The sequence below is a fragment of the Cynoglossus semilaevis genome, chromosome 19, assembly GCF_000523025.1.
Source record: "Cynoglossus semilaevis isolate Cse_v1.0 chromosome 19, Cse_v1.0, whole genome shotgun sequence".
Classification (NCBI taxonomy): domain Eukaryota; kingdom Metazoa; phylum Chordata; class Actinopteri; order Pleuronectiformes; family Cynoglossidae; genus Cynoglossus; species Cynoglossus semilaevis.
The window spans coordinates 15,441,951-15,465,538 of NC_024325.1; the positions used below are offsets into that span (position 1 = coordinate 15,441,951).

Below are 23,588 nucleotides of genomic sequence, written 5' to 3' on the forward strand. Positions count from 1 at the left end.
ATAAAAATTAAATTAATGTAAAAAAAATAGTCAATACTAGAAAATATTTCGTTTTTGGTTGAGATCAAAGTTTTCTTAAATTTGACCAGCAGGTGGCACTAAATACCACATTTCTAATTCAACTTGTTCACATAGTTTGGAACGACTGCACAGCTGTTTAAAATAGTGGCAGTAAAATTACACAGCCGTTGTTGAAAACGGAACAGTTTTTTTTTTATTATACACAATCAGTGTTGATTTATGATTTAAAGACAGGACTGATCTGACGTACAGAACAAGTTTGGAGACTGAGCAGAAACACAACCCTAAAAAACCCTTCCACGAGTCCTGCCAAGGTCGAACAATGGAGACGTTTAAGTCCAAATGATAAACAGACATGAGAGACAGGGATGGGGTGAAGAAGCGGCAAGACAATATGTACAGTACACAACAGTTCTTCATCAGCAGATCAGATTAGACCGTGTTGGTACAATACCAGGTGACATACCAGGTGAAGTAGCAACACACACAAACACGGTGTAAAGAGGGGTACCTACAAACAGTCCTTCACCTCCACCAGGACCCGAGAAATGCGGACGCATCAAATTCACGTCACCTATGCTAGCCTAGCCTGGGTGTTTAATAAGTACGCTCCGATTTTCGCATCAAATTCACGTCACTAATGCTAGCCTAGCCTGGGTGTTTAATAAGTACGCTCCGATCTACTTAAGCACCCTGAAAAAGGCTTATGTCAATACTTACTGCAGGAGATAAATGCATTGCACACAGACCACTCCAGTCCAGTCCAGTCCAGTTAGGTCCAGTGCAGTCCAGTCCAGTTAGGTCTAGTCAAGTCCAGCCCAGTTAGGTCCAGTCCAGTTAGGTTCAGTCCAGTCCAGTTAGGTCTAGTCCAGTCCAGTCCAGTTAGGTCCAGTCCAGTTAGGTCCAGTCCAGTCCAGTCCAGTCCAGTTCAGCCCAGTTAGGTCCAGTCCAGTTAGGTCCAGTCCAGTTAGGTCCAGTGAGGTTCAGTCCTGGCCCCAGAGTCAAAGGTATGAAAACCCTGCTTGTGTTTCTTCACTCTTTGCAGAACAAACACCAATAAAAACGGAACAAAGTGCCTGCACTTCCACAGCACAACACAGTCTGTTGTTCTCCAATACAGGAACGTCTCCAGGGTCTCATTTGGCTTCTTAATGCCAACAGTAGGACATTATCTCTGAGCACTGGACGCAGGAAACCCCTTCAAAAAAACAAAAAAAAACAACAAGAGGACAACAGTGGACGACGGCCAAGCACTGATCCAGAGCAAAGGAAAGTCATCAGACACTTCCCCAACTCCCCGCTCCTCTCGCCTTCACCTTGGAGCATTGTTCTGCCGCTCCTGCAGGTGGACGTCCCACTGACATGTCATTACGGCTTACAGTAAGATTTTCCAAAGGATACTACAAAGGAATGTCGGGGTCAGGAACAGTGCAGGTGGATGTCACCGGTCAGAGCAACACAACTGGACAAGGGTGGAACCACAGCCTCGGCCAATGACGGCTGGGACTGGTCGAAAATGAATGAATGAATGGATGGATGAGTGGATGTTGGGCCAATGACGGCTGGGACTGGTTGAAAATGAATGAATGAATGGATGGATGAGTGGATGATGGATGGATATGCTATGGTATTGGTTTGGTGCATTTCTTAAAATACACAAATTGATGAGATTTCAAACTAGGGGTTTGGGGCCAACTGCAGCCCGTGAATGACTACCACAGACCCGCCCACTTTTGACGGACAGTTGTGGTGACACCTGTCTCTATTCAGCATTGTCAAACACATATGGTTGGATGGCAAATACGTAACTGAAAACAAAAAACAAAACTTACAGATTAAATTACAGATTCACAAATATTTCTGTTACAAAACCTACTATATTAAAAAGTCGAAGTTTTATCGTATAATTTTATCATCTAAAAACTCATAACTGTCTCATTTTTAATGCCCTTGATCTGGACTTTCACGTCGCCTTCTTGTAGGGCCACATGTCTTTAGGGTAACAGTTCTACAGGGACCACTGTGTTGATAATGCCAGTGTTTATTTGTTCCGAACATTTGGGCTGTGATCTCATCATGACGGCGTGTTTTTCCTTTTCTCCTCCTTCTCAGCTCCACACTGTTTTCTTATGTAACCAGAAACACTGCGAACATTGTTTCATGGACGGGTCTCTCTGTGATCATGGGTTTGATTTTTTTAATTTGTTTTTATTTCAGGAATGTTATTACCATCACTGGTAGAGGGGAAACAGGCCCAATCAAAAACATGGCTCTGTTCCCAAAACAAGGAAAAACACTGCAGTTGCTGCGTGAGAGAAGGTCTTAAATAATCTAAAACAAAAACTAAAAAAACGTTTTGCCGTCACTTTGGCTGGTAGGTAGCCTCAGGACCACAGCTCTTGGGTGGTGTTTTAACCACAAACACAGCTCATCTAATCCTGGCAGTTTTTTTCAGCAACTCAAAAACTCTGCTCGTTACAGCAGCAGAACTCACTCAGACTCTGAACAGCTGAAAACCCCAATGTGTTGAAATGGTTACAGTTATATATTTATAAGACAAAAACTGAAGTTTTGAAGGAGAAGCTTCCATGGCAACCAGAGGGGAGACAAGCCCAACACTGGGTCTTGGCTCCAGGCCCCATGACTAAGCCGTGTTGGGCCAACTCTATTCGGGTTGTCTTCCTTATAAGGTATGTCCTAGCACTTTGTCCCAGGGCGAGTTGTTGTGGTGCCACAGCTGTCTCCCTACTGATCAAATCCCTACGAATCACACTCTTAACTCTTAAAGTTCTTTAGGGCCCGCGTTTCTGCAAAACCCAGTACAAAGTGACTCCTGCTGAGGCACAACTTTCTTGTTTTGCTCTCGTCTCCATCAAAATCAGTACAAACAACGCAGAGCATCAGAGCGGTGGTCCTTACCCTGCCTTGGTACCTCATCCTGTCCTGTTTCCCCTGGAAAAACTGTCTGCTCTCGGTGGTCCTCCAGTGGGTGTTGCCCCTCCTCCTACGTTGTCGTTGTCTCTCTTAAGCCCAACTTATCTTCCACTTCTGCCCACGGGCGACAGATGTAGGCCACTTAGTCTCCTCCGTCAATCAGTCGCTCTCCTTCTCCACGTCCTCTCTCCTCCTCGTCGCACTTCCCTGTGAGGACAGAAGTACACTCACTTGCTCCACAACACCAACAGCCTCTGCTGTTTATACCTTCAATTCATCTTCTCTTTGACAGCTCAAAATAAGAGTCTGCCTCTCCACAGGTCGCTCTCAACTGCACTGCATGGAACAAGGGCAGGAACTCCACTCACACGTCACAGGAGTGGAGTAAAAAAAAAAAAAAAAAAAGTGTAAGGGAAAGTATGCTGCTGGATAACACAGAGCCAGAAAAACAGTGAGCTGTGAGTGGGTTTGGAAAATGTTGCTAAGAGCCTCAAACTACAAACCTGTAATCAAGCTAGAGCCTTATAAAAGAAAAAAAAAAAAAAACACACAAAGTGAAATCACATGAGAAGATCGAAGTGCATTCTTTCTTCCCTTCCCTCCCTATTTCAGTGTGCACCCTCCCTTCTTCTCCCACAAGCTGAGACAGATTCACAGGGGATATGAGTTATGGAAGTGTTGCACCAGCAGCAGACTCTCTGCTTCCACACTGTCGCCTCCCACTGGGGGATGAAATGACTAAGACAGGCATTAAAATTAGATGCTTTTTAAAAGTCTCATCTGTCATTTTTCACTTCCCTGTTAATTATCACTGGTACAACATTAAGGTGCAATTAAATATATCATCTAGTTCACAAACATTTTTTAAATGTCTCATTTTTCTTACTTTTTTTCCCTACGTACACCAAGCAGTTATGGGAGAGTGCATGCCAGGTCATTGGCCTCGATGTGAGAAAACAGCGCCCCCCTCTGTTTTTTAAACCTCTCTTCATTTTCCTTTCACCCCATTTCTTCACTCTGACTCTCCCGCCTCTCTCCTTTCGCCTCTGCCAGCATCACCAAACATTCAGCGCTGAGGAATCTGAGTAATACTACCCAGATGGAGAGAAGCCCTCTGCCCTCCTTCCCCTCTCTGTCTGTCACACTGGCGCTGGGGGAAAAGAAAGAAGAAGACGAAGAAAAGAAAAAAAAACTGTGTTTTTGCTGCTATAGTGAGTTTTGCATAAACAGAGAAGTGAGTCGGCTGTTTTGGTCAAAGATTCTGGAACAATCTGAAGGCCACCACAGTCTTCCTGTCTATACTTAGCCTGTGCTGGATTGCACACAGATGTGGGCCATTAATGCCAAAGATGAAATGCTGCAGGTTCTCACCAGGGCTGAATGGATTCACTGTGGTCAACACATGGAATAACATCTTGAAAGATAAAATGTACCTCCAGGGCTAAATTTTGATGGGTCAGTAGCACAGTGCTGCCCTCTGTGTGTGTTTTCATTTTTGGAAATGACAGAAACCAAAATATCCTCAAGAGAGAGTGAGTATTTAGAGCTAAATATATAAATTAAACCACATGGGTAAAAACTGTAGTTCAATGTACAAACCAGTGGTTCATGTAACAAACTATGGCATCATAAACATTTGTTCAGTTGGTGATGGAGGTGTACAGCTCCACAGAGGAGCAGTTACCTGAGACTGTCCAACGTCAAAAGGTCAAAAGGTCAAAAGGTGAAAAGACAAATGTGTTAATCGTGGGAAAACAAACGACATTATTAACAGCACCCCCTGCAGGTGTTGTTTACACTGAGAAACCCATCTTTCCAGCACATCAGAATTTTATTTTTCTATTCTTGCAAATATTTGGTGCTCTTGGTATCACTTCACATGAATGTCACTGTCACAGCTTTAATGTGGCAGTGCCCTGGCCAGCAGGGGGCCCCAGATTTAGACACATCGCCTAAGTACCATCATTCAACACCAAGTGTGGGTGGAGTTTTGTAGGGGTCTGTGCATTGGACCCACATATTTTCATATTCAGTTGCAACCATGACTCTGTTCAGCAATCACGTCAGCTCTGTCCACGAAGCGGTTAAAAAAAGAACGTCAGGAGAGTTGAAATCAAAGAAAAGCCACACAATGACGCGGTCGTCCATCATTTAGTTCATACAGAACCACTGACTGGAACAGAATGGTCCTGTTGTGACCTGCAGTCAGAGTCAAACAATGCAGAAGTGAAACGGTGGATAAAAGCCTTTGTGTCTCTCGTTTACATCTGACGACAGGCCGCGCTTTTCTGAAGCCGCGATCTTACAGTCTGTTCTCCTTGAATCATAAAACCCTAATGTTTGGACCGCAACAGGAAGTGACTAAAAAGGACTTTGTTGCTCGGTGAATGAGGTTTGAGTCATTTCAGGTTGTTTCCTCACATTTAGTCTTCACTGTTGTGCTCAGTATTAGCTGTATTCAGCTAACTTTTAGTGTTAGTTTGAAAATGTATATGATTATTTGCCTTTCTATGACCCGCTGTAACAACTCGATGCCCTCCTAGGGGGCCCCGACCCCAACTTTAGGAACCACTGACATGATACGGAACAGAGGGATTGCTGGAAGGTATTTATAACTTTCTTTTGAAAAGTTTCCAAGACACACCATGTGCTCCCTGAGGAAACATCTGAGTTTTCAACTGAGTGAATATTAAAAAAAAAAAAACAACTTCACTGCACGGTGAAAATAAAAGGAACCATCCAGTCAATCAGAAAGAATCTATAGCTGCACTGCTAAATGCCATCTCCATGACCTCAGCTGTGTTACTTTCCAGCTGACTCTTTTTTCCAAATCAGTGTTCCTATCTTTGTTTGGCACTTCCTGTGAGAAAGATTTCCTTCCCGGTGGTTTTTCCTGATTGTTCAGGATCTTCCTTCACAGGCTCGAGTTCAGACTGGACTCTTATCTGAAGTACAGCACCACCTCACATTCTTGTTTATTCCTCTGTAGGTACACCAGGCAGCCGGCGTGCTGCGAGGCTGCTGCAGAACTGCAGTCTACGACTTTGCCAAGATCAGTTTATATTAAAGAATGTATGGCAGCTGGGTTGATTTATTTCAGCCAACTCTAGAAAACACCCACCATCATTCCTCCACTGTCACCGCTGCACCCATTTCTGCTGCACCCAACACAAATAGTTCACTTCTATTTGAATAATCTGCACAGGGGCAACACTTTCAATCAAGGTCAAGGGTCAAAGGGGCGGGCCGTATTCCTACAGCTCCCAATCGCTCTTCTCCTTGCTACATTTCAAACTCAGCAGCACCTAATTTAGAGCAAAAATTATTATCACCTCCGTGTTTATATCAGAATAACAGGCAGCACCAGTGAAGAATTTTTGGCCTATATTTTAGCTAAATTTTAGCTAGCTTTAACTTTTGGCTATATTGCGATTTATTTTCAGCTTGCTATATTTCAAACTCAGCAGCATCTAATTTAGAGCAAAAATTATTATCACTTCAGTGTTTATATCAGTATCATATTTTAGCTAAACTTTAGCTAGCTTTAACTTTTTGCAGTCTATTACTAACTAAATTAGCATTTGGCTATATTGCGATTTATTTTCAGTTAATTTGTTTAGCCATTTGTTTTTGTCTAAATGCTTTTTTTTTTGCTAATGCCTTAGCAATTTTGCAATATGTCTGGCTTGCAAGGTTTTAGTTTGACCATTTTTACTTTGAAGTTAAAGAGTTTCTAAACTTTTCTCGGCTTTTGAATAGCCTTCAGCTATGTTATTATCTAAACTGTTTTTGTTTGGTTTTAAAGGAACTGGTTAGCTACTTTTGGTTGCTTTTTAAAATCTTAATAAAGAATAATAAAGCAGCAAATTAGCTAGCCTCTAACGCTTTTGGGTAATTTTTTTGTAAACTTTTTTTTAACAATGTTTTCTGTTATATCAGGAGGAACATTACTCTATTTTCCATGGTTTTTAGCTTATTTTAAAGCAACTGTTTTTGTTTTGTTTTGACAATTTTTTTCATTCAGATGTAAAAAGAAAATGAAATAAAAATATGGTTTTAGGAATAGAATAGTGTCAAAGTAAAAAAAGCTTCAATTGAAGCATTTTTTTTTTTAAATGGTCCAGGTCAAGACAAGCGGCAAGAATGTGTGAATTATACCGGTGTCCTCACAGCTGTAGGTGAGTATGTGTGTGTGTGAGAGAGAGACAACAAGTGGGAGTGAAAATAGAAACAGCCCATTTTCCACCCTACCTAATAGGCCATCATTCTTCAGTAAGCCATTTTTGCACTGAATGAAAAAACAGTTTAGGAGAGGATAAGGAAAAAACATCAGAATACCTCAGTCTGGAACAATGTGCACACTCTGCCCTGATGCCTGTGCCAGTAGAGTTATGTCAGGATTATTGCGTATCTACACTCAGTTCACATTATCAAAATAACTCGCTGAATCAGTGCATGTTTGGCTTCAACTTGTCAATTTTCTTATCTTCAGATATTCCACTTGAGGATTAGTTGACATTTATCTTGTCTGTTTGAACATTTGTTTTTTAAGGTTTTTATTAGTGTAGCCCACAGTGACCTGGGTCACTAAGGCTCATTTCACCTTAGGCCTAGCAGAGTAAAAAATTCAGGTATTTCGTGTTTTATTAACATTATTTATTAATTTTGTAGATCTAGTTTTACTGCCTATATATATATATACTGTAAATTAATTGTACAGTCTATTCTGCCCTGACATTTTTTTTTTTAAATCTCCACCTTGTGCCATTCACTGTCCTTTGTCTTGCTGAAATGTGTCAATTTCCCCAGTTTGGGATCACCAAAATCCAATCTAACCTAACCTAATATTTAATCTCTAAATTAATCAATACAAAACGCACGCAGAATACATAATTTATGACTGCGTCATATCAATGTCACTGCCAATGCTTTCCCTTTCCTCGGCCCTTGTTACGTTCATTTTAACTGGGGACCAGAGTCGTTCAGGCAGATGAACAAATGTAAAGTAAACCTGTAGCTGTGACTATAGATGCCGTTTCCCTCCCATTGTCTGTCTGCACTGAGCTGCTTCACTCCCCATCTGCTGCTCCTTTCACCTCACTCTCACCTCTTCTGGCCTCTCAGCCCCCAGGTCTCCATTACAACACTGAGGCCTGACAACAACGATGACCATTCACGAAATATATGTCTTAGTAATAAGGCTGTTTCCAAGAAAAGGTGCATTAAAAAAAGAAAGATAGAAAATTTAACTTTTTACTGGCATGTTCTCTTGGCCCTCCATCATTACACTGTCATCATATCCGCCCTTCTTGATGCACTCACTTATTGGAAGGCTTAGGGCTCTTCCTAGTGGTAATAATATCAATTACACCAAACTGGTTCCTATTACTACATGATGGGGTTGTGATTAAATTTTATCCCCCGAGGCTGGATCCTAATGTGCGTGCCTTCTGCTTCTTCTCTAACATCGCTTGATGATAAAAACTTCATCTTCTAAATTTATATCAGAATATTTGTGGAGGGAAAAAAATGAATGCAAGGTTGTCAATGTTGGACACTGTAATCATTCTACAGACTTTTCTTCTTTTTTTTTTTACCCAAACAGTGCAAACAGGAAATTCCCACATGTGAAACCACACACACACACAAACATGTAATTAATCAGAGCCTTACCTCAGTGAAAGTGAGCAGTGAAGACTTGTCTTCCCTCTGCAGCAGCTTCGGCAGCCACGGTGTCGGTCACAGAAGAAGAGGAAAAAACTCCTCAACCTTGACGTCCAGGCCAGAGTTTCTATTTCCAGCAAAGGCCTCAGCGTAAACCTCCTGGATATCACTGAAAATGTTATTACAATTCTTAAATTAGTCATGGGAAAAAAACAAGAACCTTCTGTGTGAAACTGAAACGCTGTGAAGGCATTTCGTGAAAGAGGATTTCAGGCAGACGCATTACTCCTACATGTCCACCAGGGGGCAACGACGTTAAAGTCAATGAATTGACACAAGCGATGAAACACGTTATGATCTTGATGACGATTGAATTTATAATGAAATCAAATGCCAAAGAATGAGAGTGTATTTATAGCCAAAACAAACGAACAAACGTGGTCCTTTTCTAATCACACTTTTTAACCATCTCGACAGTGACCAGTCCTGCGACATGAATTAAAATATTAGCTTAAAACTTGTAATAGCCTATCTGAACAGACGGTAAACGAGAATGTTCCAAAAAAAAACAAACAAACAACTAGTGACCTTCTTGTCTAAGTAAAGCGGAGTTTAAAAAGTATCTAGAACTTTAAATAATCCCTTCATAAAATCTTACCAAAAAACATTCATACAGGTCTGCAGCAATAAAAAAAGGGCTAACCCCAAGCTAATGTTAGCTAAATAACCTGTGACGATTATTTGTTGTAATCCATCTTACTCCTTTCGTCGCTCTCTCTGATTTTTTTTTGTTAATAGTCTACATATTACATATATATACATAAATATTAAAACTGGAATTTATTTGAGTTCACACCACTGGTACACTAGCAGCAGAAAACCACTATTTTTTATACTATTCTTTTTATATCTCATCGTCTGATTAATCGAATCGTTTTCTCCTAACGGACGAGTGAACGTTAGTGTGAATAGTTGTTTGTCTCCAACCCTGCAATAATCCCACAAAATGTCTTGAATTAGATGATGAATTAGTGAATGTAATATTGTTTTTACAACATTTTTACAGTTACTACAGCAGCAACAGTCTAAATGCTATAATAAATAAGTTTTCTTGTAAAAAATAAAAAATCTGTATACAAATTTAAATAACGCCATCTTCCTACGTGTCACTACTGTGCCCTGAAAGCTGTGTTAAAATATTTGCTCTCCGTCTAGAAGAAACCCTGAGAAAATATATATTACAATTCTGGAGCGTTATTAATTCGTCGTAAGCTGTTTTTCCTCCCTCTTGTGATGCAGACAGACAGGCAGACAGGGGGCAGAGCTGCTGCAGTTGTGTGAGGGCGCCGCTGGGTGAGTCTCTCCCCCCTTTACCAAAGAAAAGACGAGGAGCGCTGCCTGGCTCGGCCAACAGCAGCAGCAGTCAGCAGGAGCAGCAGCAGCAGCAGCAACAGCAGCAGCAGGAGGAGGTGGTGGAGGAGGAGGGCCGCCGCCATTATAGGAAAAGCTGGCAGAAACGAGCACTTTCACTCCCGCACTCTGCTCCTGAAACCCGGTAGAACGTGAAGGATCGGTGTCGCAGCGAAACAGAAACGAAGCGGCCCCGACGATCGTGAACGACTCCCCGTGTGCGGTGCGGCCGGCCCTGCTTTACCCCGGCACAACAATGGACATAATAATGACCGAATAAAGCAACGTGGTGAAGCCGAGGGACGAAGAGGAATGAGCGGATTTTCTTCCACACGGCCAGGGATCATTGTTAAAACTGCAGGGAACCTCGGGGGTTTGATTATTCACCACCAGCCTTCGCCTCTTTTCCAAACCGTCTTTAAATGCAACATGGTGACAGCGAGGCTACATACAAAGAGAAGCCGGACTTGGAGAATCAGTATTTAAATCTCATCACCTCACGGAGGAGTTGCAGTATTATTTCTATCGTCTGTGAATTCTAGGAACACAGCCACAACGTGTGTGTGTGTGTTGTGCGGTTTTGTGTGTATGTACGTGTGTGTGTGTGTGTAGCAGCAGCAGAGCATCAAGAGTCGAAGGGGCTGCGGCAGCGCCGTGGCCTGACAGATGCAGCAGCAGAAAGGCTCTAATGCCATCGTATGGTACGTATGGTTGTGTGTACGAGTCCCTGCTATCACGTACTGTTTATGGGCGGTTTCTCTGAGAATATCTCCAGTCCTGCACCCACAGACACCTGGGTAAATAAATTCCACCAAGCTGGTCCAGCCCCTAAAGTGGGCTCTGGTTTCATGCTGTCTGTAGACAGAGCAGCAGCAGCAGAGGCCTGCTGTGGTCAAGCCCCTCTCAGTGCACCACACGGGCTTCACTAGAGACCATTTACTGCAACATTATAACCTGAGCAAACAGGCTATAAATCCTAAACGCCCATCGTGGTTGACTAGTCGTGACGTTGACTGCATTTTGAGTCAGTACTAAAAATGAAAATAGCCATTTCATTTGAAAGACTAGTCGTGATTCTCCAAAACTGACTCCATTTGACCTTTAGCTTAAAGGTACCATATGCTAAGACTTTCTTAGTTCTAGAAACTATCAGGGTCAATGTGATGGAAATGTTCCTAAATACCACGTGGATCATGAACGCACCAGCTGCCTGTTTGAACATATGTAAAGCATCTATGACTTTGGACTAAAATACTGCTACACTTAAGGGTTAAACTGTACTAGTGATCATTAAAAAAATACTCTAATTGACCATCATTCACCTGTACAGCACATCTGGAATACAAAATAGCTATTCATCACTTTACATTTTTTATTTTCACATATGTACTACATTTTTTTTTATCAGACAATATGATACACTCTCAATTCCTGCCTGTTAACACACAAGGAATCACGAGTATTTTTAGCCAAGACTCGTGTTCACAACTCGGGACGCCACTCATTGTTATCATCGAGCTGTGAATGAGGCGAGAAAAAGTGGGAGTGGTCCTGAAGTTAAATAGTCTACCGGGGGACGCAACAGATTGTTACGTTGTGGAGAATCGAGACCCCTATAGGCAGTCTGGTGTTTGGTTGTAAACCGACCGACATGAAGAAGTGAAACCAGACGACTCGAGGAAAATTCAACACGGAGCTATTATTTTCATTGTCTACTTCATTCTGACTTGTACAACGTTTGGACTTTATTTTTGGACATTTAACTGACATAGTGACAAGCTAAAAGCTAAAGTAATTTAAGCACACTGTTAACCTGAAGTCAGGTGTCAATACGTCCATAAGCCATTCTACGGCACATTATTACAGTAGTCTTAACAGTGTTTATAACCATGGTTATTACAGCTAACAGGATGGTCCATGTCACAGTGCAAACATTAGGGCTGCTTTGTTAGCAGCGCCGTTTTAGAACATGTGACACTTGCCGTCACCTCATTAGTGATGATTTCACGTCATCATGTGAACATTTTCACAGTGGAAGAATAACTAGCCTTTTTTTTTTCTTTTTTCTTTTGGCAGCAGAGGTTCATGTTACACATCATTCTGGATGGTTACGTTGTGGAGTAATATATGAGTGGACTTAAGTGTACAAGTACTGCAGCAGTACCATTATAATGAAGGCATTATACCAGTGTATAAAATATTCACAGTACGTCCTGGTAGGATGAGCAAGCACATTGTTACCCAGGGCGTTTTTATGCCAGTCTTTCTCTGTTTTTGTTGCTCGAGCTGCTGCTGCTGCTGGTTGTTATTCAAAGTTAAAAACTTGTCATTTTTAATCAGGAAAATGTTCCTATGCCTGTGACTCAAACCACTAATCAGCAGACCGTGTCCCTTAATGAGCACTACACCCAATGTGTTGTTTCCTCAGATTAATGTTATATTTCAAATGTATCCTGAAATGATCCCTGATTATTTGGCCCCGTTATTTATTGTCAGGGTGAAGAAATCTCGCAGCAAAACGAAGCAGAGCTCGTAAAGAAATATTTGCTGACCTTTTTTCCCGGCATATTAAATTAAACAGCCTTTTTCCAGATTGAAAGTAATATGAAAATGTTGCGGGGCAAATGTGTTCATCATTTTTACACAAAATGGTCAGATGAAATACTGAGCGGATAAATTCTGCAAAGTGAATAATAGCTGCAGCCAGCGACTGGACAATAAATCTGCCTGACAAGATAATGAAACTTGCAAAAATCCACTTCCTCATTTGAGTTTACTGTATTTTAGCCATTATTCTTGGCACAGAAATCTATGGCCCCTGTCAGGAGATACTCTGACTGGATGCCGGTACGTCTTCTGTTCCACTAAGTTCATTGTGCTTTTGGCTGTTGTTGAATAAGACGAGAAAAACACTTCACAACTTGTTTTATATAAATTCAGCAGTGACAGTGGGGTGTCAGGCTTTTTTATTTTAACAAAGATTCAAACTAACATCCTAGTTAATATTCTAATGTTTATATTTAAATGTGGTGTCAGGCTTTTTTATTTTAATTAATATTCTAATGTTTATATTTAAATTTATTGTCCTCGAGGTTTAATTAGCATCCTAAATTTCACAATCCATTTAATGTCTTGTTTGTCTTCCTCTTTTGTCAGGATTTGTTTCACAAAAGGAATAAGGAATCGTCTGCTCCTATCGCTGCACTGATATTTAATAAAACTGAACTCTGACCTCCAGCCCTGTGGATAAGCCGCAACATATATGGACAGATTTCAAGTGAACTCTTGTATACAGTGCCTGTCTATGGCAGGATGAGCGTCAGCTGACAATGATGGCGAAAAAACAAGATGCCCGATCCCCCATTTACAACCTCGTTGTTGTGGGTTTGTCAGGAACGGAGAAAGAGAAGGGACAATGTGGGGTTGGCAAATCCTGTCTGTGTAATCGCTTTGTGCGGCCCAGTGCTGATGACTTCTACTTGGACCACACGTCAGTGTTGAGCACCAGTGACTTTGGGGGTAGAGTGGTCAACAATGATCACTTTTTGTTTTGGGGGGAGGTGGGGAGGGTCCTGGAGGAAGGCCCAGAGTGCAGGATGCACGTTGTGGAGCAAACAGAGTTCATTGATGATCAGACATTTCAGCCCCACCGTAGCACTGCAATGCAGCCCTATATCAAACGTGCTGCTGCGACCAAGCTGGCTTCAGCAGAGAAGCTGATGTACTTCTGCACAGATCAGCTGGGTCTGGAGCAAGACTTTGAGCAAAAACAAATGCCCGAGGGAAAGCTGCAGGTGGATGGATTCCTGCTTTGTGTGGACGTCAGCCGGGGCATGAACCGCAATTTTGATGACCAGCTGAAATTTGTCTCAAATCTGTACAGTCAGCTCAGTAAGACCAAGAAGCCCACTGTACTCGTCCTCACCAAGTGTGACGAAGGAGTCGAACGCTACATCAAGGATGCTCACACCTTTGGCATCACAAAAAAGAGCCTACCTGTGGTGGAGACATCCGCACGCTCAAATATTAATGTGGACCTGGCCTTCCTCACTTTGGCTCAGCTTATTGACAAGAGCAGGGGCAAGCCCAAGATTATTCCCTATTTCGAAGCTCTCAAACTCCAGAGTCAGCAGATAGCTTCAGCCAAGGATCGATATGAATGGCTAATCAACCGTATAGTCAAGAATCACAATGAAACCTGGTTAAACACAAGTCGCCGCATGAACACCTCTCCAGAGTACAAAGAGTACGTCTTTTTAGAAGGAACAGCCAAGTGCAAGAAGCTTTTCCAACAGCACGTCTACCGTCTGAAACAGGAACATATCGAGAGGCGTCGCAGAATATACCTTAGCACTCTTCCCTTAGCACTTAGTTCTTTAGTGCCTGACTTGGATGAGATAGATCAATTGAGTTGGTCTGGGGTTCAAAAGGTTTTGGAGTCAAAGCAGCACTTCGCTCATTGGTTTGTCGTTTTGGAGGACTCACCGTGGGAGGATACGTCACACATCGACAACATGGAGGATGAGCGAATCCCCTCAGACCTCCTGGAGACCGATGACGCAGAAGACATATTTAATGCCCACCTGGAACATCTGCGCAACGAGTGCAGACGGGCAGAGATGAGACTGGAGTTTAAACACAAGTTGGCCTCCTCGCCCTTTGTCACACCTGGTAAACCATGGGAAGAAGCACGCAGCTTTATCATGAATGAAGAATTCTACCAGTGGCTTGAGGAGCCGGAGTACTTGGAACTGTACAACCGCCACCAGAAGGAGATCATTGACCGTGCTAAAGAGGACTTCCAGGAGCTGCTTCTCGAGTACTCTGAACTGTTCTATGAACTAGAGGTGGATGCCAAGCCGAGCAAAGAGAAGATGGGAGCGATTCAAGAGGTTTTGGGAGAGGAGCAGAGGTTCAAGGCACTACAGAAGCTTCCAGCTGAAAGAGACGCTCTGGTACTGAAGCACATCCACTTTGTCTATCACCCTACTAAAGAAACCTGCCCCAGCAGTCCTCACTGTGTGGACTCTAAGATCGAACAGCTCTTAGCTTCACGGTTTCCTTCCTGTTATCCCTTCTTTGATGTGAAAGCTCATTTTGGAGACACTAAAGCTGACAGAATCAACCTGGTCATACTGGGGAAAGATGGACTGGCCCGAGAATTTGCCAATGAGATTAGAGCACTGTGCACCAATGACGACTGGTATGTGCTAGATGGGAAGATGTATGAGCTGACGCTGCGGCCCATCGAAGGAAATGTACGTCTCCCCGTCAACTCCTTCCACACGCCCACCTTCACACCACATGGGTGTCTGTGTCTGTACAACTCCAAGGACTCTCTCTCTTACGTGGTTGAAAGCTTGGAGCGACTGAGAGAATCGACTTTGGGGCGAAGGGACAGCCAGCTGGCCCAGCTGCCCACCTCGCTGCTGTTAGTCACCAAGAGAGGCGTAGGCTCGTACGTTGATATAGGTGGAGAAACGGCCCTGAAACTAATAACACAAGGACAGCAGGTTGCGAGGAGACTGCAGTGTAGCTTTTTAGACCCTGCCTCCCCCGGGGTGGGCTACGGTCATAATATCAATGAGAGTCAAATCAACCAGGTGTTGAGGAGTCTTCTGGATATTAGGAGGAGCACTTCTTTCAGTAGCAGCTCCCCACCGCTACTCCCTGAACCTCAAAGTCTGCGAGACTCTCCTCACCAGACGGCTCCAGAGGCAGACCTCCGTGTGGTTGTCTGTCTGATGTGCGGAGACTCCTATGATATCGAGCAGCTTCTGGCCCCTTTCCTGATGCATCAGCACTGCAGGCCCATGTCTAACAGTGGCACCTCTGTGCTGCTGGAACAAACGGTTGCTGGACACAAGATAGCCATAGAGTTGTCTCTGCTCTCCTACCATGCTTCCTTCACGCTGCGAAAGAGTAGGTTGGTCCACGGCTACATCGCTGTGTACTCTGTCTCCCGAAAAGCCTCCCTGGAGACTCTGTGTGCGTTCTTATGTGAAGTTCAAGACATCATCCCAGTCCAACTGCTCGCAGTGGGAGACAGCCAGGCGGAGCTCACCGATAGCGACTACGCCTGTGAACAGCTGATCCAGGGGGAGGAGTTAGCCCATGAGATTGAAGGTCGTTTTAACACTGTGGTGTGTGGATCAGGGGGCGTGGTCGGAGGCCTGCACAGGATAGAAATGTTCCATTCTTTTCTGATGGAAGTGGTGGAGAAACGGAACATCGTGGAGGCCACGCACATGTATGACAACGTAGCCGAAGCCTGCACCAATGAGAATGTCTACTCTCCACGCTGCAGTTCCCCCAGTCCAGTCACCATGTTTCTAGATTCAGAGGACGACGTGGAACCATCTCCTCCATACTATGACGGCACACTTACCTCTCACGGCGGGGGCTTCCACCTGGCTGATTTAGACTCCAGTGAAATGTCTGTCATCTCTGATATGAGAGACTTTGAAAACAAACTTAACAACAAAGTTCCACCCCAGGTGAGGGTAAAACCAGGTGTCACCTTTGACTTCCGCAAGATCAGCCGAAACCCTTATATCGACACGCTGGGTCATCGTCGCTCCCTGCCCTCTGCCGTCACCTGGGTTCCTGGTGGAGACGTGGGCTACGATCCCTCAGACTACGCTGAACCTATGGACGCCGTTTCAAAACCACGCCCTAGTAATGAAGAGATCATCTACTCTGTGCCACATGACAGCACACAAGGCAAAATCATCACCATACGCAACTCCAACAGGATGCACTCGAACGGAAACGGCTCTGACAGTGAAGCGGACAGCAGCTCTCTGGAGCGCAGGAGAAAGTTCTCGGCAGTGGGGGTGAAGCCTCGTCTGTACCGGGACAGATCCAAGAGGCTGGGAAAGTTCAGCAGCTTCCGCTCGAGCTTCATAGGCAGCGACGATGAGATGGGAGCTCTGCCCAAGTCCAAGGAAGACGACTATGGGACCCTGAAGGGTGAAAGTCTTGTTAATGAGGAGATCGAGGATCCGAAAAAGAGGAACATCCTGAAGAGCCTGCGGCGTACAGCCAAGGTGGGTTTCATACACCTTACATAAAATCAGGAGTCAAATCTCCTTTTCATATTTTGAGGTTTCATACACCTTACATAAAATCAGAAGGAGTCAAAACTCCTTTTCATATTTTGAGTTTTTTTTAACTGAATATGTACTGTATTGGTTTTTTTTCCCTAATAGAAAACCAGACCAAAGGCCCGTCCAGCTATTCCCAAACCAATAGAGAGCAGTTACTTTGGAGTTCCCCTGGTAAACGTGGTGTCTCCAGACAGGCCTATTCCAATCTTCATTGAGAAGTGCGTTCGCTTCATCGAGACAACAGGTATTATCAGCTATTCAATTTTTTTTCGGGCTGAGTTAACTAGAGACTAATTCACAGTCCATTGACGAAGAACGAGGTGTAATGTCAAAATTATATTCACTGTGGCTAAAGGACAGTTAAGGTAAATAAATACACAACAAAAACAGTAGACCTAGATTGATAAATGTGCCTTTTCCTCGGTCCTGGTGTGTTTTCCACTGAAGTTGAGTGATTAAGTCACAGACAGCCTTTGTGGTTCTGTAGAACTTGACATTTTGTTGCTGTATTTGTTTACTCAGACGGACCTTAGTGTCCAAGCTGCTGAACGGCTGCCGAGACAACCAGGCAATTGATGTGTGCACCGTGGAACGGGCGTCAGTGTCCAAAAATAAACATCAATCTGGCTTCTGTATCGACAGATTTATGGCTCATCAGTCAATAGCCCAGACAGTCAGAGTCAAGATCCATAAACAGCTTGTGCAACGTCAATTCTTAGAGGATTTATCTCATGTCTGTGTTGCAGGGCAGAGAACAGGGCAGTCAAAACCCAAATGTGCCTCTGCACGGTCACCTGCAGGCCGATCGCTGTACTGCGGATGATTAAAATAAAAATTAAAAATTGAAATAGAGCACGTAAAATTATATATAAAAAAAATCCACTACAGTAATATACAGGAATAATATGTAACAGGAAAATTTAAAAAATAATCCACGACAGTAATGTACAGGAATAATATGTAACAGGAAAATCCAAATTAAAAAAGTCAATGTGTAATTAATAAATTGTGATTAATTATGATCACAATTAATCATGATTAATCCACAGCTGCCCGGTAAATAAACCGTCTGTGTGTGTGGAGGCAGCTTCATTCCTCCAGAAGCATCTGTACTGTTATGTTTGCAGACTGGCTAATGAAGTGTTGCTACTTTGCTGGTCTCCCGCTGTGCGCCTCCCCACGTCTCCCCTCGTTTCACCCGCTGCTCTGTTTCCTCCTCAGGCTTGAACACAGAGGGCTTGTATCGCGTAAGCGGCAACAAGTCGGAGATGGAGAGCATGCAGAAGCAGTTTGAACAGGGTGAGTGAGCCATCAGGTCTGCTGCAGACAGATGTTTGACATGTGATTATGTCGCCGCCTCATCCAGACAGAAGCCGTTAGCAAAGGAAAGTGGGAAGTAATCCTTTTGTATCCCCGGCTTCGTTCTCTCTCTCTGTTTGCAGACCACGGCATAGACCTGGTGGAGAAAGACTTCTCCATAAACACTGTGGCTGGAGCCCTCAAGAGCTTCTTCTCGGAGCTGCCTGAGCCCCTGGTGCCTTGTGCTCTGCAGGTGGACCTACTGGATGCTTTCAGTAAGCAAACACCGCTGTGCTGGGAGGGTCCTGACCAGAACAGAGCTTATTGTTTTTTAGGACCGACCAGAGAAGAAAGGATTTTCACCGAACCCATTTGCCCTCTTCAGTCGTATAGACAGACATTTTAGTTTCAAATGACTGTGTGAAACAAGGCTTCAGATTTAATGGCATTTTTTCTGTGTGTGTGTGCAGGAATAAATGACAGAGAACAGAGGCTGTACACTATGAAGGATGTCCTGAGGAAGTTCCCCAGAGAGAATTATGACGTCTTCAAATATGTTGTGAGCCACTTAAACAAGTGAGTTCCCTGTCTGCTCTTTAAATCAACTCCATGGATTTTCTCCTTCTTCTGTGGTTCGTTCCCATCTGCCGTCCTGAACCATATAAAATGAGGGACTTGGTTTTTCCCAGAAACAGTGGATTCTGTTGTGTCGGGTCCGTAAGGATACCACGTGACTCCAAACAGGCCCCGCCCCTGTTATTGTACATCTGAATAATTTAGGCCAAATGTTCCCTGTAGCTGTTGTGGAGTTAAAGTCACAGTTTCAGTCGAGTGATCAGAGAAGTCGGGTTAATTAAAACTGTCGTGATAATGTTAATTAATTTCGCTTCGTTGGTTCTGAAGACCACAACTTTATCTCTTCTTATCATCTTCATCCAAACAAAAAGAAACAGTGGCTGGAAAATGGCAGTCATTTTTTGTCTTTTACTAATTTTACCAGTTTTAATAACAAAGTTTAATTAATTTTATTAATTAAATACACTATTTATTTATTAATTACACTAAATTGGTCTAAAAATACTAGTTATTTACTGCAAATAATGTCAATGTGACAGCGACAGGCACAATACTCTTTCAGCAGGTGGCAGTAGAGTGGCAAAAAAAAAAAAAAAAGAAAGAAAGAAAAGAGAATCAGACCTGTTTAAGAAGATCTTGATTGCGTCTTTCTTCAGTTCCTGCGTGTATATTAGGGTTGTGTCAAGCTGTGGTTCAGAAATGGTTGCAACCCACTGGTGTATGTGGCGCCATCTGCTGGAGAGAACATTGATGTCATTAGTCAGAAAATAAACAGTAAATAATTGGATTGAGAGGGAGTAGGGAGAGGGGGTCTAACCATGATGAAAAAGTTTAAAATATAGACATGTATACAGTTGTACTGTAGGGGGCGCTTAAGTTTAATAAGGATAGAGAAATCTGACATAAGTGTGTGTGTTTGTGTGTTTCCAGAGTGAGCCAGCTGAATCGGGTGAACTTGATGACCAGTGATAATTTGTCCATCTGCTTCTGGCCCACACTCATGAGGCCCGACTTCACCACCATGGACGCGCTGACTGCCGCCAGAACCTATCAGACAATCATTGACACCTTCATCCACCAGTGTTCCTTCTTTTTTTACAACCAACCCCTCCTGGACTCCCCCACAGGCCTGGGGGGGCTCCCAGCCTCCCCCACCACCACCCTGGGTGGAAGCTCCGCCTACTCTTGTTACCGCTCCTCACCGCCGCACACCTCCACACACTTCAGCCCGCTGCAGCAGTCTCCGCCCACCACCCCCCAGTCTCCGATGCAGTCACTGCTCCCTCCCCTCCACCAGCACCCCCACTCCCACCACTCACCTGCCGAACAAGAGACACTGTGAGAGACGATACCAAACCACGTGTGCCCATGATGATGCTGGACCTTCTCACCACGTCCCACTAGGAGAAGAAAAAAAAAACAAAACAAAAAAAGGAACATGAGAACAACACGCTACATTTTTGATCATGGAAAACTCTGGTTATGAAGAGTGGAGTGAAGGGGTGAGCGAGGAGCGTCTCTAACCTGCCATTTCATTAGCAAACAAGGACAGTGGGTAGAGGACAGAGGTCATGGTCCCAGCATGCCTCTCTTCTGTCAACAGTCACCGTTTATTTGACGATACCGAGAAATGGAAACCTCAATGCCAAGTGGGAAGGATGATTTCCGATCACCGTGTTTTTATCTGTGTATTATAACTGTTTTAGTATTTTTTTTCTTCTCTCTCCTTTTTTTCCATGAAAGTACTGCCACTGGATTTCTGGACTGTTCCTCAGTGTGGTCCTTTGAGCAGCAGTGTGCTCCATGTAGCAGAGGTTCTCTGGCTGCCTTTGGGGTTGCTCTCGTTGACTCACCTCAATGGGTCAACATGGGGAGGGAAGGGAAGGGACGGGGGTAGGTACACACCCAGGGATGCACTTTAATGATCACTGTTGTTTTTTTCTCCCTCATGACGGTTGTTTTTTGGGTTGATATCCTGTTTTCTTGAGTGTTTTTGAATTTCTCAGCTCAAACAGCCATACCTTTGCCTCCACAGAGCTCTGTCGGGCTGTCAGTTAAAAAAAAAAAACACAAAAATGGGCTTAACATTAAAAAAAAAAAACACACCTTAAAAATATGCAGAGATTTTGCCACGCCCATCCGTGGCTAACAACAGGTTAGCTTGTGGTAGTTAGCTTTTGGAGTTTGCTCAACAGTGTGGAGTTCACGTTCTGTTAAACTCTTAATTTGAAGGAGAGCATCTTTAAAAAAAACAAAACTTAAATGTTGAATTTTCCACCCAGAATAAGTGTAAGATGTCTGTGCTAAAAGCTAGCAGCCTAGCCTGTTTAGCTTGCTGGCTAACACAAAATAATTGTAGCATCAGCAAATTAAATCACAGTTTGCACTGTGCACCAACGCCCTCTGCTGGACTGTGCATGAACTACTCTGGGCAGTCCAAAATGTATTAGAACACAGTTTCATCCTCAACCCATTTAACCCTTTGTGGCCCTGCTCACATGAATGTTTTGAAGCTGACAGCCCCAGAGCTCTGGAAGATCAAACTTTGTTTACATACATTTTTTTAACTCCAGAAATGTATCTGAAGCACTTTTTGATAATGTAGTGTTACATTTGAAGAAATGCCACATGGATAATTTGTGGATATCGTTTGTTACGTGGACCGCGGCATCAGCGCAGGCTTGTGAAACAAGATCCATTTGTAAAAACCTAGGTTCCCTGAGTGGATTCAGGCGTCCCATCCGAGGTTGATGTGGAACCTGGATCAGCTTATGTTCCTCATTCGTCCAGCCACGTGAATTTTCCGTTTTAGTTTGTCCGTTCTTTAGCTGTTAGCTGATCCCAGTGGTTATTTGAGGGAGTTCAATCGTTGTCATATCAGAGGTCAGTCGAGTAACTACGAAAACTTTAGACTTTTTATTTGAATGTGTAACCTAGTTATACCATGACACAACTCCACAGTGCCATCTGGTGTCCATGGGAACCAAATGCTTGAAACACGATAGGTTGCTGGGTGTGTTGCTATGGCTGTCTATCTAACCAAGCTCTTTGTATTCATCTAATATTAAGGACCTTTAATGCTGAAGGTTTAGTCTTCTCAGTGCACTGTTACTGCTAGTCCTGCTTTACAAAACGACGACACGTAGAAGTTACATAGCTGTGAACAGGACACGTTCAGGAAGCAGCCGAGGTCGCTGACCTGCTCTGGAGTTCTGGTTCTGTGCTGACAAACACCTTCCTCTGGTTTCATGGTTAACACGTCAACATGTTCGGTGGCAGCTTTGTTTAATGAAGTCTAAACAGTACTGCGTAGAACACGGTTCTGGAATGGGTCTGGGCTGCAGAAGGTGATTGGACTTTTCTACTCGAGTCATTTCTGCTCCGTCTCAGAATCACGCTGCTGTTGGAAGTCCTGCCTTATCAACGAGGAGGCGGGAATTACACACTTGAGTGTTTGACTTTTTTGAGGGGCTGACAATAACACATTTTCAGCAGTTTCTCTCAGTTTGACATTAGCACACAACAGGTCCAGAAATGTACAGGTTTTTGGTTTAAAAACCAGCTGACACAGACTAAGGTCAGGAAAGTGGAAATCCTGATACTTAAATCTGAGTGTGCAAAAAAAAAAAAAAAAAAAATGAAAGTGAAAATCCTGATACTTAAATCTGAATGTGCAAAAAAAAAAAAACAAAAACCCTCAGTACAGAAACAACAAAATAGACTGATCCAAGATCAGTTCTTTATCATTTCCATGTTATGCCTTGTCCTCTATTACCAACACTTCCAGTGCCACCGCGGCGCCACATAGTGGTGACTGCCAGTGTTGCATGCCTTTTCTTTTTCACCTGTTCACTGTTTCACTGGTGGCCACACCACGTGACCTTAACCTGGACTGTGTAATGTCCAGAGTGAGGACATGTCTATTCCCATCCACAGCCCTAGATAATTTTGTATTTCCAAAATATATATATATATTCACCATCTGTACCATTCAATGCATGGCTGACCAACAAAGCTTTACTGACAGGGTTATATCGCCTCCTGTTGACTTGACACACTTCCAACAGCACCAGAAGGTTTTGGGTGTTTTGATCTGGACAAAGAGGGAAAAAAATATCATCTTTGAAAAAATTCCCACCCACAACGAGGCCAAAGCCTAAGTCGGCTCAAGTGTTTTCTAGACTTGGCCCTTCTGTAGTTGATCAGATCTGTAATATAAGTGCCGTCACACAGGCGACCAATCAGCCGTCCTGCTTCAACGAGACTCCTGGGAGAATGTTATCTTCCTGCATCACTTGACTTCTGTTACAGACCTGGCAAATGTGCCGTTTGAGGAACAAAAAGCGAGTGCGTGCCACTCGGTCATGGTTGTTTATTTGTTTGTCGGAGAACGCCGCCCTTTAGTCAATGGTAGAAAACATTTCTAGTGTGTATTTCAACAATGGAAAGTCCATTTTTTACAATTTTTTTGTGAATGGTTCAAGGCCACTTAAGTTTAGTGCATGATTTAAAAAAAAATACACAAAGGAAGGAAGGAAAAAAAGGAAGTATGGAAGGAAGCTATTTCCTGTTTAA

General features: G+C 43.4%; 2 protein-coding genes across 6 annotated transcripts in view; one reads left to right on the forward strand and one right to left on the reverse strand.

The window, feature by feature from the left end:
• myo1ca (myosin Ic, paralog a) overlaps window positions 1-23,588 on the reverse strand; it is a 34,566-nt gene that overhangs the window by 10,347 nt on the left and 631 nt on the right. Inside the window, exons 1-5 of one of the 5 annotated variants that reach the window (XM_025065549.1) lie at window positions 20,538-21,230; window positions 20,333-20,413; window positions 19,635-19,745; window positions 8,629-8,788; window positions 2,941-3,162 (exon numbers count right to left, since the gene is read on the reverse strand). In XM_025065549.1, the coding sequence (XP_024921317.1) occupies window positions 2,941-2,958 (18 nt within the window). In that variant the 5' untranslated portion in view covers window positions 2,959-3,162; window positions 8,629-8,788; window positions 19,635-19,745; window positions 20,333-20,413; window positions 20,538-21,230. The other 4 variants (XM_017041656.2, XM_017041654.2, XM_025065548.1 and 1 more) reach the window with 4 other exon arrangements.
• Window positions 9,863-20,433, forward strand: arhgap35b (Rho GTPase activating protein 35b). Its single transcript, XM_008333289.3, has 7 exons — window positions 9,863-10,730; window positions 13,186-17,078; window positions 17,241-17,382; window positions 18,360-18,437; window positions 18,581-18,712; window positions 18,908-19,013; window positions 19,944-20,433. The coding sequence occupies exons 2-7, from the start codon at window positions 13,359-13,361 to the stop codon at window positions 20,353-20,355; spliced, it is 4,590 nt and encodes a 1,529-aa protein (XP_008331511.1). The 5' UTR covers window positions 9,863-10,730; window positions 13,186-13,358; the 3' UTR covers window positions 20,356-20,433.